The sequence below is a fragment of the Anomaloglossus baeobatrachus genome, chromosome 7 (assembly GCF_048569485.1).
Source record: "Anomaloglossus baeobatrachus isolate aAnoBae1 chromosome 7, aAnoBae1.hap1, whole genome shotgun sequence".
Classification (NCBI taxonomy): domain Eukaryota; kingdom Metazoa; phylum Chordata; class Amphibia; order Anura; family Aromobatidae; genus Anomaloglossus; species Anomaloglossus baeobatrachus.
The window spans coordinates 311,167,709-311,183,684 of NC_134359.1; the positions used below are offsets into that span (position 1 = coordinate 311,167,709).

The following is a 15,976-nucleotide window of genomic DNA, read 5'->3' on the forward strand; positions in this document are numbered from 1 at the left end:
AGTTGCACCTTGCGGTAGCCCCTCTGCATGTGGCTGCTGCTAATATTATTGCTATCTCTCTGATGGATTTCTTTTTTTTTCAGCCTATTGATAGGTGGTTTCTCTTCAGAGAGAGCTCTTGTGACCACATTTTGTGGGTTCACAGGAACAGCTTCAGAAAGCAAATGCCGCACCTGGAATCAGCTCCAGACCTTTTACCTGATTAATTGATGATGGATTAAGGATTGATTTGCCCATTAAAGAGATTCTGAGAAAACTGTCCAATTACTTTTGGCCCCTTGTAAAATAGGCAGCGACATACTAAAGAGCTGGAATTTCTAAACTGTTAAACTCTTCCAACAATTAGGAAGTAAATACCTCAAATTCATGCTGATAGTCAGCACTAACCCTAAGCCCACATTGATTAGAACTGGATTTGGAATATGTTTTGGTAAAAACAGTAAAATGCCAAAACTTATCACTATCCAATTATTTTTGGACCTATCTGTATATATCACAATTTGGATCCTCTATGCGCATGCCACCTGCATTTACAATTCCATTGCATGATTTTGGATGGAATTAAAGACTTCACCCAACACCTCCCTATATCTTCATGTCCGGGACTTGAAGGGTGATGTCAGTATTTTCTTCAGCCACATCTACACTTCTAGGTTTGGATTTTCCTTTAGAAGAGTGACCTTCAAATTGCCTCCATTTACTCACCACTGAGGAGGGGACAGTTATCGGAGTTTTGAAGACTGACCAGAGCACGGCCTCGTCACATGTGGGGGTGGTAAGGGAGCCCAAATAACGGTAGAACATTGTAAGATTGGCATCTTCCAGTAAATCTTTCAGAGAGAAGCTCGAATTCAGCTGCAGTTTCATTCCTGGAAATAAGAAATAGAGACCACGTTAAAGGGAATCCGTCCCCACATTCCAGCTCTCTAACCTATTAATATGGGCAGACAGGTTATAGAATGCGGAAAAACCTCCAGGGAGTAAAATAAGAGGAGTTACCAGCGTGAGACGAGAAACTGACAGAACAGGAGAAACACAGATCTGCTTCATTGCAACAATATTGCAACACTGTCTGCCTGTGAGGTGGAGGCTGAAGCTGAGAGGAGCCTGCAGATGTCAGTTATAATCACACACAGCACTGCTGTATTGTTCTGTCTGCCTGTGAGGTGGAGGCTGAAGCAGAGAGGAGCCTGCAGATGTCAGTTATAATCACACACAGCTCTGCTGTATTGTCCTGTCTGCCTGTGAGGTGGAGGCTGAAGCAGAGAGGAGCCTGCAGATGTCAGCTATAATCACACACAGCTCTGCTGTATTGTCCTGTCTGCCTGTGAGGTGGAGGCTGAAGCTGAGAGGATCCTGCAGATGTCAGTTATAATCACATACAGCTCTGCTGTATTGTTCTGTCTGCCTGTGAGGTGGAGGCTGAAGCTGAGAGGAGCCTGCAGATGTGTCAGTTATAATCACAGACAGTTCTGCTGTCTTGTTCTGTCTGCCTGTGAGATGGAGACTGAGCCTGAGAGGATCCTGCAGATGTCAGTTATAATCACATACAGCTCTGCTGTATTGTTCTGTCTGCCTGTGAGATGGAAGCTGAAGCTGAGAGGAGCCTTCAGATGTGTCAGTTATAATCACACACAGCTCTGCTGTCTTGTTCTGTCTGCCTGTGAGATGGAGGCTGAAGCTGAGAGGAGCCTTCAGATGTGTCAGTTATAATCACACACAGCTCTGCTGTCTTGTTCTGTCTGCCTGTGAGATGGAGGCTGAAGCCGAGAGGAGCCTTCAGATGTGTCAGTTATAATCACACACAGCTCTGCTGTATTGTCCTGTCTGCCTGTAGCCAAATGCCTAAAGATGAGATAGTTATGTGCTGTTGCATTCATAAATGCAATGGTATCACAGAGTAGTTACCCGGAGAAGACACTTCTTCCAGCAGCTCAGACAGAAGTGCAAGTTGTGATTTATTAGCTGAATCCACGGCCTGTGGAAAAAGAAATATTTACAGGATTATAACCAGGTCACCCCATAGTATACTGTGTATAATATATACATATATCTATATCTGACTAATATATATATATATATATATATATATATATATATATAGTACTGTGCAAGAGTTTTAGACATGTGCGGAGAAAGACGCGCAGAGTACATATACATAAAGATAGACTCCTGTTAATAGTTTATTTCTGCAGAACTGTAGAGCGAGTGAAGCGTGCAGACACTCGGACAATATGGACTAAGAAGACCCCAGGGGGCGGTCGCACTCACATGGTGAATATCTGCTGCCCTCCGCCTGGAGGCGATATCTGCCAGATGTGTATTTACCAGAATGCAGCCCAGCACTGCGGGAAATGAAGAGCCTTGGAGCGTCAGATAAAGGTCTTAGTACCATTACGTCTTGTCGCCGGGCCAGCACCAAAACACGCCCTAATAAACATACTGTAACTGAAGTGCTACAGCTTCTGTCCCGCGGAGAGGCCTCCATATCTCACTCGCCCCATTCTGGTAAATAGTTCATTTTTAGCAATTTATCAAATGAAAAGTGAACGAACAACGGAGAGATCAAAATGCAATCAATATTTAGCTTTACTGCGCGGCTCCATCACTTCTGTGACTAGCACAAGCAACTTAGTGCTATTAGTGGAATTAATGGTATTAGTGGTATTAGTGGTAGGTTGTTCCAAACATCTTGGATAACTAACTCCAGATCTACTGTATATATATTATAGACACACACTGGAGATGAAAATTACAGAACAATGTCTGATCACTCGCCTTTATCAGAAATAATGTAATCTCCATTGATGACCATGCTCTGGTTTTGTGTAAGGGGTGCACCGTGCCACTAGAACAGGGTAAGGGGTGCACCATGCCACTAGAACAGGGTAAGGGGTGCACCATGCCACTAGAGCAGGGTAAGGGGTGCACCGTGCCACTAGAACAGGGTAAGGGGTGCACCGTGCCACTAGATCAGGGTAAGGGGTGCACCATGCCACTAGAGCAGGGTAAGGGGTGCACCGTGCCACTAGAACAGGGTAAGGGGTGCACCATGCCACTAGAGCAGAGTAAGGGGTGCACCGTGCCACTAGAACAGGGTAAGGGGTGCACCATGCCACTAGAGCAGGGTAAGGGGTGCACCGTGCCACTAGAACAGGGTAAGGGGTGCACCATGCCACTAGAACAGGGTAAGGGGTGCACCATGCCACTAGAGCAGGGTAAGGGGTGCACCATGCCACTAGAGCAGGGTAAGGAGCGCACCATGCCACCAGAACAGGGTAAAGGCTGCTTTACACATTGCAATTTCACATACGATATCATATGCGATGTGACCCACCTCCATCGTATGTGTGGCACGTTCAATTTGTTGAACGTGCCGCACAAACGATTAACCCCCGTCACACGTACTTACCCTTCCATACGACCTCGATGTGGGCGGCGAACGTCCACTTCCTGGAGTGGAAGGGACGTTCGGCGTCACTTCGACGTCAAGCGGCAGCCAGCCAATAGATGCGGAGGGGCGGAGCTGAGCAGGACGTAAACATCCCGCCCACCTCTTTCCTTCCGCATTGCCGGCTGGAGCCGCGGGAGGCAGGTAAGATCTGTTCAATGTTCCCTGGGTGTCACACACTGCGATGTGTGCTGTCTCGGGAACATTGCACAACCTGACGTACAATTCATGAGGAATAGACGACGTGTATGCGATGAACGGATTTTTGTTCAATTGCAATCGCACGTACCTGTCACACACTGCAATGTACCTTACGATGCCGGATGTGCGTCACTTACGACGTGACCCCGCCGACACATCGTTAGATATATTGTAGCGTGTAAAGCGGGCTTAAGGGGTGTACCGTGCTACTAGAGCAGGGTAAGGGGTGCACTGTGCCACCAGAACAGGGTAAGGGGTGCACCATGCCACTAGAACAGGGTAAGGAGCGCACCATGCCACTAGATCAGGGTAAGGGATGCACCATGCCACTAGATCAGGGTAAGGGGTGCACCATGCCACTAGAACAGGGTAAGGAGCGCACCATGCCACTAGATCAGGGTAAGGGGTGCACCATGCCACTAGATCAGGGTAAGGGGTGCACCATGCCACTAGATCAGGGTAAGGGGTGCACCATGCCACTAGAGCAGGGTAAGGAGCGCACCATGCCACTAGAGCAGGGTAAGGGATGCACCATACCACTAGAGCAGGGTAAGGGGCGCACCATACCACTAGAGCAGGGTAAGGGGAGCACCGTGCCACTAGATCAGGGTAAGGGGTGCACCATGCCACTAGAACAGGGTAAGGGATGCACCATGCCACTAGAGCAGGGTAAGGGGGGCACCATGCCACTAGAACAGGGTAAGGGGTGCACTGTGCCACCAGAACAGGGTAAGGGGTGCACCATGCCACTAGAGCAGGGTAAGGGGTGCACCATGCCACTAGAGTAGGGTAAGGGGTGCACCATGCCACTAGAGCAGGGTAAGGGGCGCACCATGCCACTAGAACAGGGTAAGGGGTACACCATGTCACTAGAGCAGGGTAAGGGGTGCACCATACCACTAGAACAGGGTAAGGGGTGCACCATGCCACTAGAACAGTGTAAGGGGCGCACCATGCTACTAGAGCAGGGTAAGGGGTGTACCGTGCCACTAGAGGAGGGTAAGGGGTGCACCATGCCATTAGAACAGGGTAAGGGGTACACCATGCCACTAGAACAGGGTAAGGGGTGCACCATGCCACTAGAACAGGATAAGGGGTACACCATGCCACTAGAACAGGGTAAGGGGTGCACCATTCCACTAGAGCAGAGTAAGGGGTACACCATGCCACTAGAACAGGGTAAGGGGTGCACCGTGCCACTAGAGCAGGGTAAGGGGTGCACCATGCCACTAGAACAAGGTAAGGGGTGCACCATGCCACTAGAACAGGGTAAGGGGTACATCGTGCAACTAGAGCAGGGTAAGGGGTACATCGTGCCACTAGAACAGTGTAAGGGGTGCACCGTGCCACTAGATCAGGGTAAGGGGTGCACCATGCCACTAGAACAGGGTAAGGGGTGCACCATGCCACTAGAACAGGGTAAGGGGTACATCGTGCCACTAGAGCAGGGTAAGGGGTGCACCATGCCACTAGAGCAGGGTAAGGGGTGCACCATGTCACTAGAGCAGAGTAAGGGGTGCACCATGCCACTAGAACAGGGTAAGGGGTGCACCATGCCACTAGAGCAGGGTAAGGGGTGCACCATGCCACTAGAGCAGGGTAAGGGGTGCACCATGCCACTAGAGCAGGGTAAGGGGTGCACCATGCCACTAGAGCAGGGTAAGGGGTGCACCATGCCACTAGAGCAGGGTAAGGAGCGCACCATGCCACCAGAACAGGGTAAAGGCTGCTTTACACATTGCAATTTCGCATACGATATCATATGCGATGTGACCCACCTCCATCGTATGTGTGGCACGTTCAATTTGTTGAACGTGCCGCACAAACGATTAACCCCCGTCACACGTACTTACCCTTCCATACGACCTCGATGTGGGCAGCGAACGTCCACTTCCTGGAGTGGGAGGGACGTTCGGCGTCACATCGATGTCACGCGGCAGCCGGCCAATAGAAGCGGAGGGGCGGAGATGAGCGGGACGTAAACATCCCGCCCACCTCTTTCCTTCCGCATTGCCGGCTGGAGCCGCGGGAGGCAGGTAAGATCTGTTCAATGTTCCCTGGGTGTGACACACTGCGATGTGTGCTGTCTCGGGAACATTGCACAACCTGACAGGGGGGCACCATGCCATTAGAACTGGGTAAGGGGTGCACCGTGCCACTAGAGCAGGGTAAGGGGTGCACCGTGCCACTAAAGCAGGGTAAGGGGCGCACCATGCCACTAGAGCAGGGTAAGGGGTGCACCATGCCACTAGAACAGGGTAAGGGGTGCACCATGCCACTAGAACAGGGTAAGGGGCGCACCGTGCCCCTAGAGCAAGGTAAGGGGTGCACCGTGCCACTAGAGCAGGGTAAGGGGTGCACCACGCCACTAGAACAGGGTAAGGGGTGCACTATGCCACTAGAACAGGGTAAGGGGTGCACCATTCCACTAGAGCAGGGTAAGGGGTGCACCATGCCACTAGAACAGGGTAAGGGGTACACCATGCCACTAGAACAGGGTAAGGGGTACACCATGCCACTAGAACAGGGTAAGGGGTACACCATGCCACTAGAGGAGGGTAAGGGGTGCACCGTGCCACTAGAGGAGGGTAAGGGGTGCACCATGCCACTAGAACAGGGTAAGGGGTGCACCGTGCCACTAGAGGAGGGTAAGGGGTGCACCATGCCACTAGAACAGGGTAAGGGGCGCACCATGCCACTAGAGAAGGGTAAGAGGGGCACCATGCCACTAGAACAGGGTAAGGGGTGCACCATGCTACTAGGACAGGGTAAGGGGGGGCACCATACCACTAGAACTGGGTAAGGGGTGCACCATGCCACTAGAGCAGGGTAAGGGGTGCACCGTGCTACTAGAGCAGGGTAAGGGGCGCACCATGCCACTAGAGCAGGGTAAGGGGTGCACCGTGCCACTAGAACAGGGTAAGGGGTGCACCATGCCACTAGAGCAGGGTAAGGGGTGCACCGTGCCACTAGATCAGGGTAAGGGGTGCACCGTGCCACTAGAGCAGGGTAAGGGATGCACCATACCACTAGAACAGGGTAAGGGGTGCACCATGCCACTAGAACAGGGTAAGGGTTACACCATGCCACTAGATCAGGGTAAGGGGTGCACCGTGCCACTAGAGCAGGGTAAGGGGAGCACCGTGCCACTAGAGCAGGGTAAGGGGTGCACCATGCCACTAGATCAGGGTAAGGGGTGCACCGTGCCACTAGATCAGGGTAAGGAGTGCACCGTGCCACTAGAGCAGAGTAAGGGGTGCACCATGCCACTAGAACAGGGTAAGGGGCGCACCATGCCATTAGAACAGGGTAAGGGGCTCCATGCCACTAGAACAGGGTAAGGGGTACACCATGCCACTAGAACAGGGTAAGGGGTACACCATGCCACTAGAACAGGGTAAGGGGTGCACCATGACACTAGAACAGGGTAAGGGGTACACCATGCCACTAGAGGAGGGTAATGGGTGCACCGTGCCACTAGAGCAGGGTAAGGGGTGCACCATGTCACTAGAACAGGATAAGGGGCGCACCATGCCACTAGAACAGGATAAGGGGGCACCGTGCCACTAGAGCAGGGTAAGGGGGGCACCATGCCGCTAGAACAGGGTAAGGGGTGCACCATGCCACTAGAAAAGGATAAGGGGGGCACCATGCCACTATAACAGGGTAAGGGGTACACAATGCTACTAGAACAGGGTAAGGGGGGCACCATGCCACTATAACAGGGTAAGGGGTACACAATGCCACTAGAACAGGGTAAGGGGGGCACCATGCCACTACAACAGAGTAAGGGGGGCACCGTGCCACAAGAACAGGGTTTTACAAAAGATCCAAAGCTTATCTACATAAACCTTTTATTATGCTGATAATTAGAGAGCAGCAATGACTGTAGAGAGATGATCAGTAAATGTTCTGCAGATAGCAACAGTCACAATCATTAGGACGTGCACCGTCCGTCGCTGTGAATGACTTCAGCACATCTGCAGCCACAGGACATCGCTAGTCTCTCACACTGCTCTGGGGTGATTTTGGCCTACTCTTCTTCCAGTCTCTCCACAGGACATCACTAGTCTCTCACACTGCTCTAGGGGGATTTTGGCCCACTCTTCTTCCAGTCTCTTCCACAGGACATCACTAGTCTCTCACACTGCTCTAGGGGGATTTTGGCCTACTCTTCTTCCAGTCTCTCCACAGGACATTACTAGTCTCTCACACTGCTCTAGGGGGATTTTGGCCCACTCTTCTTCCAGTCTCTTCCACAGGACATCACTAGTCTCTCACACTGCTCTGGGGGAATTTTGGTCCACTCTTCCTCCAGTCTCTTCCACAGGACATCACTAGTCCCTCACACTGCTCTGGGGGGATTTTGGCCCACTCTTCTTCCAGTCTCTTCCACAGGACATCACTAGTCTCTCACACTGCTCTGGGGGAATTTTGGTCCACTCTTCCTCCAGTCTCTTCCACAGGACATCACTAGCCTCTCACACTGCTCTGGGGGGATTTTGGCCCACTCTTCTTCCAGTCTCTTCCACATGACATCACTAGTCTCTCACACTGCTCTGGGGGGATTTTGGCCCACTCTTCTTCCACAGGACATCACTAGTCCCTCACACTGCTCTGGTGTGATTTTGGTCCACTCTTCTTCCAGTGTCTTCCACAGGACATCACTAGCCTCTCACACTGCTCTGGGGTGATTTTGGCCTACTCTTCTTCCAGTCTCTTCCACAGGACATCACTAGCCTCTCACACTGCTCTGGGGGGATTTGGGCCCACTCTTCTTCCAGTCTCTTCCACAGGACATCACTAGTCTCACACTGCTCTGGGGGATTTGGGCCCACTCTTCTTCCAGTCTCTTCCACAGGACATCACTAGTCTCTCAGACTGATCTGGTGGAATTTTAGCCCACTCTTCTTCTGGTCTCTTCCACAGGACATCACTAATCTCTGACACTGCTCTGGGGGGATTTTGGCCCACTTTTCCTCCAGTCTCTTCCACAGGACATCACTAGCCTCACACTGCTCTGGTGTGATTTTGGTCCACTCTTCTTCCAGTGTCTTCCACAGGACATCACTAGCCTCTCACACTGCTCTGGGGGGATTTGGGCCCACTCTTCTTCCAGTCTCTTCCACAGGACATCACTAGTCTCACACTGCTCTGGGGGATTTTGGTCCACTCTTCTTCCAGTCTCTTCCACAGGACATCACTAGTCTCTCACACTGCTCTGGGGGATTTTGGTCCACTCTTCCTCCAGTCTCTTCGACAGGACATCACTAGTCTCTCAGACTGATCTGGTGGAATTTTGGCCCACTCTTCTTCTGGTCTCTTCCACAGGACATCACTAGTCTCTCACACTGCTCTGGGGGAATTTTGGTCCACTCTTCTTCCAGTCTCTTCCACAGGACATCACTAGCCTCTCACACTGCTCTGGGGGGATTTTGGCCCACTCTTCTTCCAGTCTCTTCCACATGACATCACTAGTCTCTCACACTGCTCTGGGGGGATTTTGGCCCACTCTTCTTCCACAGGACATCACTAGTCCCTCACACTGCTCTGGTGTGATTTTGGTCCACTCTTCTTCCAGTGTCTTCCACAGGACATCACTAGCCTCTCACACTGCTCTGGGGTGATTTTGGCCTACTCTTCTTCCAGTCTCTTCCACAGGACATCACTAGCCTCTCACACTGCTCTGGGGGGATTTGGGCCCACTCTTCTTCCAGTCTCTTCCACAGGACATCACTAGTCTCACACTGCTCTGGGGGATTTGGGCCCACTCTTCTTCCAGTCTCTTCCACAGGACATCACTAGTCTCTTAGACTGATCTGGTGGAATTTTAGCCCACTCTTCTTCTGGTCTCTTCCACAGGACATCACTAGTCTCTGACACTGCTCTGGGGGGATTTTGGCCCACTTTTCCTCCAGTCTCTTCCACAGGACATCACTAGCCTCACACTGCTCTGGTGTGATTTTGGTCCACTCTTCTTCCAGTGTCTTCCACAGGACATCACTAGCCTCTCACACTGCTCTGGGGGGATTTGGGCCCACTCTTCTTCCAGTCTCTTCCACAGGACATCACTAGTCTCACACTGCTTTGGGGGATTTTGGTCCACTCTTCTTCCAGTCTCTTCCACAGGACATCACTAGTCTCTCACACTGCTCTGGGGGATTTTGGTCCACTCTTCCTCCAGTCTCTTCGACAGGACATCACTAGTCTCTCAGACTGATCTGGTAGAATTTTGGCCCACTCTTCTTCTGGTCTCTTCCACAGGACATCACTAGTCTCTCACACTGCTCTGGGGTATTTTGGCCCACTCTTCTTCCAGTCTCTTCCACAGGACATCACTAGTCTCTGACACTGCTCTGGCGGGATTTTGGCCCACTTTTCCTCCAGTCTCTTCCACAGGACATCACTAGTCTCTCACACTGCTCTGGGGGGATTTTGGTCGACTCTTCTTCCAGTCTCTTCTAAAGGACATCACTAGTCTCTCACACTGCTCTGGGGGGATTTTGGCCGACTCTTCTTCCAGTTTCTTCCACAGTTCTGAGGGGTTTCTTGGCCATAACTTTGTCACCAAGGATTTTCCAGAGGTTTTCTATTGGGTTTAGATCAGGACTCTGGGCTGTGACCCTTTCATTGTTTCCAGGGGCTGCTTTCCCTGTTTTGCTGTGTGACAGGGGGCATTGTGCTGCTTGAAAATTGCTGGCTGATTGAGTGATGGACACAAGTAAGGAGCCGCATGTTGTGAAGAAGGTTCTGATCCACACTTGCATTCACTCTACCATGTAGCTGTATGAGAGGTCCGACTCCTGCTGCAGAAAACATTCCACAACCCATGACCCTTCCTCCACCACCGCTCACTGACTTCTTAACACACTTTGGGTTCAGTTTCCCCCAGTTTGTGGATAAACATAATGTTTCCCTACACACCCAAATAAATTAAACTTTCTTTCATCACTAAAATGAGCTGTGGCCACTTCTCCTCTGTCAACACAACATGCTCCTCATGAAAGTGAGTCTAGCCTTGTGATTCTTTCTGCTAATGAGAGGTTTGGTCACTGCAGAGTGGGCTTTCAGTCCAAATGCTCTTACATGTCGTGACACTGTATGAGACAGATCCTTACCCTGTTCAGTGCTGAACTGCCAAGCAATTTCAGCTGCAGAGTGGAAACGATTAACCATGGAGAGTCTCCACATTATCCCGTCCTCTCTGGTATTTGTCTTTTGAGGGTGAACAGCCTTCTTGGGGGACTTGAAAGAATTTTTAATTTTGTAAAGATGCAATATTATCAAAATCACAGACTTGAAACAACCAACTTCTCTTGCTCTGGCTGTAGGGTCACTCCTTTGGCCTTCATCTGGACAACCTGCTGCAGGAGGGTTTCAGTCACTTTTGAACAGCAAAGTCAGGGAAAACTGGAGAGTTAGGCTGCCAGTAACATAAGATTGTCAGATAATGAAGGAAATTAGCACCAGGTGCAGATTAACAGCAATAGCTTGCAGGGATCTGAAAGTGTCCTCTAATTGTGATCCGTGTTCTCTAATTTTGATCCGTGTTCTTACATTTATCTCATTTACATTTTTATTATTTGCTTTACAATAAATTAAATTTATGAAATAAGTGGAAAATCCTGCGAGTTTCCTCACGTAAGAAGATAATCACATAGGACAACACAATGACAGCAGGATTTAGGAAATTAGGTGTTGTTCTCTCATGTTCATCTCCAGTGTATATTATATAATATAGATATACAGTACAGACCAAACGTTTGAACACACCGTCTCATCTCTAGAACAACTGTTAAGAGGAGACTTTGTGCAGCAGCCGTCATGGTAAAATAGCTGCTAGGAAACCACTGCTAAGGACAGACAACAAGCAGAAGAGACTTGTTTGGGTAAAGAACACAAGGAATGGACATTAGACCAGTGGAAATCTGTGCTTTGGTCTGATGAGTCCAAATTTGAGATCTTTGGATCCATCCACCGTGTCTTTGTAGAAAAGGTGAACGGATGGACTCTACATGGCTGGTTCCCACTGTGAAGCATGGAGGAGGAGGTATGATGGTGTGGGGGTCCTTTGCTGGTGACACTGTTGGGGATTTATTCAATATTGAAGGCATACAGAACCAGCATGGCTACCACACCATCTTGCAGCGGCGTGCTATTCCATACGGTTAGCGTTTAGTTTCATCATCATTTATTTTGCAACAGGACAATGACCCCAAACACACCTCCAGGCTGTGTAAGGGCTATATGACTAAGAAGGAGAGTGATGAGATGCTACGCCAGATGACCTGGTCTCCACAGTCACCAGACCTGAACCCAATCGAGATGGTTTGGGGTGAGCTGGACCGCAGAGTGAAGGCAAAAGGGCCAACAAGTGCTAAGCATCTCTGGGAACTCCTTCAAGACTGTTGGAAAACCATTTCCGGTGATTAGTTCTTGAAGCTCATCAAGAGAATGCCAAGAGTGTGCAAAGCAGTAATCAAAGCAAAAGGTGGCTACTTTGAAGAACCTAGAATAGAAGACAGATTTTCACTTGTTTCACACTTTTTTAAGTATTGCATTCCACATGTGTTAATTCATAGTTTTGATGCCTTCAATGTGAATCAGAATTTTCAGAGTCCTGAAAATAAAGAAAACTCTTTAAATGAGAAGGTGCGTCCAAACTTTTCGTCTGTACTGTATATATATATATATATATATATATATATATATATTTATTTGTGCAGAGTTTTGTGTCTCTTCGGGTGATATCACTCAAATGCGATGATGCTCAATTCTGAGGCTTGCTGTATAAGTGACTTTGGAACAAGTGAAAGTTAAAAACAGAAATGGAAAGGAGTTCATGGACGCTCGGTGCTTTACTGTTTCCTACCTTTTATTATTCTATGATGTTTTTTTGTTTGGATATAGGATGACATTGGAGGCTTCCTTCAGGGCACAGTCGTTTCATGTATGCACAACTGGAAACTCACATTGACTAACTGGAGGAGCAAAATGCAACATTGAGGGCAACGGATAATTTGAGATGAGCAAGCAACAGAACGACGTAGAGGGTGGAGACGCGAGTCAGGGGTAACACAATCGTAGTGTCATTCTTATTTTATTTTTCCTTTTATTTCTTTTTTTATTTCCCGAGCTGCCGGATCTGGATCAATGCCCAAAATTCCTGGCCCGGCACTCTGGTACATTGGAAACCGTGAGGATCCCCCCATCACTAGTTGAGATGCAAGCAGAGAGGGAGAGCCTCCGAGGTAGCACTCTTTGAAACAACCCGTGCCATGCGCATCACAGGAGAGACAGCGGGAACTTAGGGAGGTGATGCATGGCCCAAGTCTTGGTGCAGAGCAGAAGGATTAGGGTTCAGAGAGCATGAGGCTGACTTCATTGGGTACAGTCTGTACTCTAGATAAATTGCACCTGAAGGGGGGGATCTGCTGCGGCGGGGAAGAGAGTACTAGCAGGAGTGGAGAACCACAAGGTCGCGGTGGGGGCGTAAAGAGGTAGGTTGGAGAAGGGTCAGACTATATTGGAGGGTGGAGAAGTGGATTATGGGGAAAGATTAGGTCGGTGCAAAGAAGAGCCAGATGTTACAAATTGTAAAGATAAATGTACCCCAAAATTTCAGGAATTAGCATTTCTGAAATTAAAGGTAAAAAAGTGTGGAAACCTAAAAAGTGTATATAGTATTCACAAAAGTCTTAAGAATAGCAAGCAAAATGAGAGAGCTTGAAGGGGTGGTCCAAAAAACAAAATAAAAAAATACTCATTCTAAATCCCTGTCCATTTAGTGCCATAATCTAAACTATTTTCTAATATACTTGCAATAAAAATTCCCTAATGTTCCCTAACTACACTACCTAACTGCTATTCTAATTTTCTCCCTACTTTCTGTCTAATGAAGCTTTGAGAATCTCAGTGCATGCTGAAATACACAAACTAAGCGTCATCATGCGGTCACTGCCGCAGCCCCTCCTCCTCCCTGGAGCGAAGCGTCATCAGCGGGGGCAGCACTGGTCTCTGCACTCCAGGTAGTGTGACACCACTCTGGCAGTATGCTCTGCTTTGTTGCCAGCTGTTACTGTGATCTGGGCCCACAACACAGAGGCGGCAATATATTTAATTTGAAAAGGAGGCAATGTTTTTAAAAATCTACAAAAGATATTACAAAGGGAGACAAAACAATGCAGTGTATACATTGACAAACTAAGACTATGTGCGCACACTGCAGATTTCTTTCTCCAGCAAAAAACGCACCTTGTGGCAGAAAAACGCACCTACCTGTGGAAAAACAGTACCAAAAATGCATGCGGTTTTGGTGCGGATTTACCGCGTTTTTGCCTTCGGTTTTGTCCCTGCGTTTTTTTAACATTGTCAATGGCAAAACACAGGGAAAAACGCAGAAAAAAGTGACATGCTGCTTCTTTTTGCTGCAGAAATTCTGCAACAAAACCTGTAAGGAAAAATGATGCAACTTGCGCAAAGCATTTTGGATTTCTCATACAGTGCTGGCCAAAAGTATTGGCACCCCTGCAATTCTGTCAGATAATAGTCAGTTTCTTCTTGAAAATGATTGAAATCACAAATTCTTTGCATTTATTATCTTCATTTAATTTGTCGTCAATCAACAAAAAAAAAAAATTGTCACAAAGCCAAATTAGATATAATTCCACACCAAACATAAAAAGGGGGTGGACAAAAGTATTGGCACTGTGTGAATAATCCTGTGATTCTTCTGTAATTTGTGTAATAACAGCGCCTGTAACTTACCTGTGGCACCTAACAGGTGTTGGCAATAATAAATCACACTTGCAGCAGGTGACATGGAGTAAAGGTGACTCAACCTCTGTCCTGTGTCCTTGTGTGGACCACATTGAGCACGGAGAAAAGAAAGACCAAAGAACTGTCTGAGGACCTGAGACTCCACATTGTGAGGAAGCATGAGCAATCTCAAGGCTACAAGTCATCTCCAAAGACCTGAAAGTTCCTGTGTCTACGGTGTGCAGTGTCATCAAGAAGTGTAAAGCCCATGGCACTGTGGTAACCTCCCTAGATGTGGAAGAAAAAGAAAAATTGACGAGAAATTTCAACGCAAGATTGTGCGGATGGTGGATAAAGAACCTCGACTAACATCCAAACAAGTTCAAGCTGCCCTGCAGTCCGAGGGTACAGCAGTGTCAACCCGCACTATCCGTTGGCGTCTGAATGAAAAGGGACTGTATGGTAGGATACCCAGGAAGACTCCACTTCTTACCCCGAGACATAAAAAAGCCAGGCTGGAGTTTGCCAAAACTCACCTGAGAAAGCCTAAAACGTTTTGGAAGAATGTTCTCTGGTCAGATGAGACAAAAGTAGAGCTTTTTGGGAAAAGCCATCAACATAGAGTTTACAGGAAAAAAAAGAGGCATTCAAAGAAAAGAACATGGTCCCTACAGTCAAACATGGCGGAGGTTCCCTGATATTTTGGGGTTGCTTTGCTACCTCTGGCACTGGACTGCTTGACCGTGTGCATGGCATTATGAAGTCTGAAGACTACCAACAAATTTTGCAGCATATTGTAGGGCCCAGTGTGAGAAAGCTGGGTCTTCCTCAGAGGTAATGGGTCTTCCAGCAGGACAAAGACCCAAAACACACTTCAAAAAGCACTAGAAAATAGTTTGATAGAAAGCACTGGAGACTACTAAAGTGGCCAGCAATGAGTCCAGACCTGAACCCCATAGAAGACCTGTGGAGAGATCTCACAATGGCAGTTTGCAGAAGGCACCTTCACATCTCAGGGACCTGGAGCAGTTTGCCAAAGAAGAATGGTCTAAAATTCCAGCAGAGCATTGTAAGAAACTCATTGATGGTTACCGGAAGCGGTTGTGCGCAGTTATTTTGGCTAAAGGTTGTGCAACCAAGTATTAGGCTAAGGGTGCCAATACTTTTGTCTGGCCCATTTTTGGAGTTTTGTGTGAAATGATCAATGATTTGATGTTTGTTTCATTCTCTTTTGTGTTTTTTCATTGCAAGCAAAATAAATGAAGGTAATAATACCAAAGAATTTGTGATTGCAATCATTTTCAGGAAGAAACTGAGTATTATCTGACAGAATTGCAGGGGTGCCAATACTTTTGGCCAGCACTGTAGACTTTGCTGGGGAAGGACTGCATGAAGCTTATGAACAAAAACTACACCAATTCTGCAGCAAAAACTGCAGCAAATCCGCAGCAAAAAACGCAGTGTGCGCACAGGGCCTAAAAGGGATAAACAAAACAAAAAGTACAAGACCCGCTGTCACAGAAATGGCGCAGATCTATTGAGGGAAGAACTCCAATGATATATGGA

At 48.3% G+C, this 15,976-nt stretch overlaps 1 protein-coding gene across 1 annotated transcript in view; it reads right to left on the minus strand.

Annotated features, from left to right (window-relative positions):
• The window catches only part of LOC142246866 (carbonic anhydrase 4-like), a 183,083-nt gene that overhangs the window by 18,827 nt on the left and 148,280 nt on the right, over positions 1-15,976 (minus strand). The window contains exons 5-6 of the mRNA XM_075319917.1: positions 1,909-1,978; positions 706-869 (exon numbers count right to left, since the gene is read on the minus strand). Coding sequence (XP_075176032.1) covers positions 706-869; positions 1,909-1,978 — 234 coding nt within the window. The remainder of the gene's footprint in view (positions 1-705; positions 870-1,908; positions 1,979-15,976) is intronic.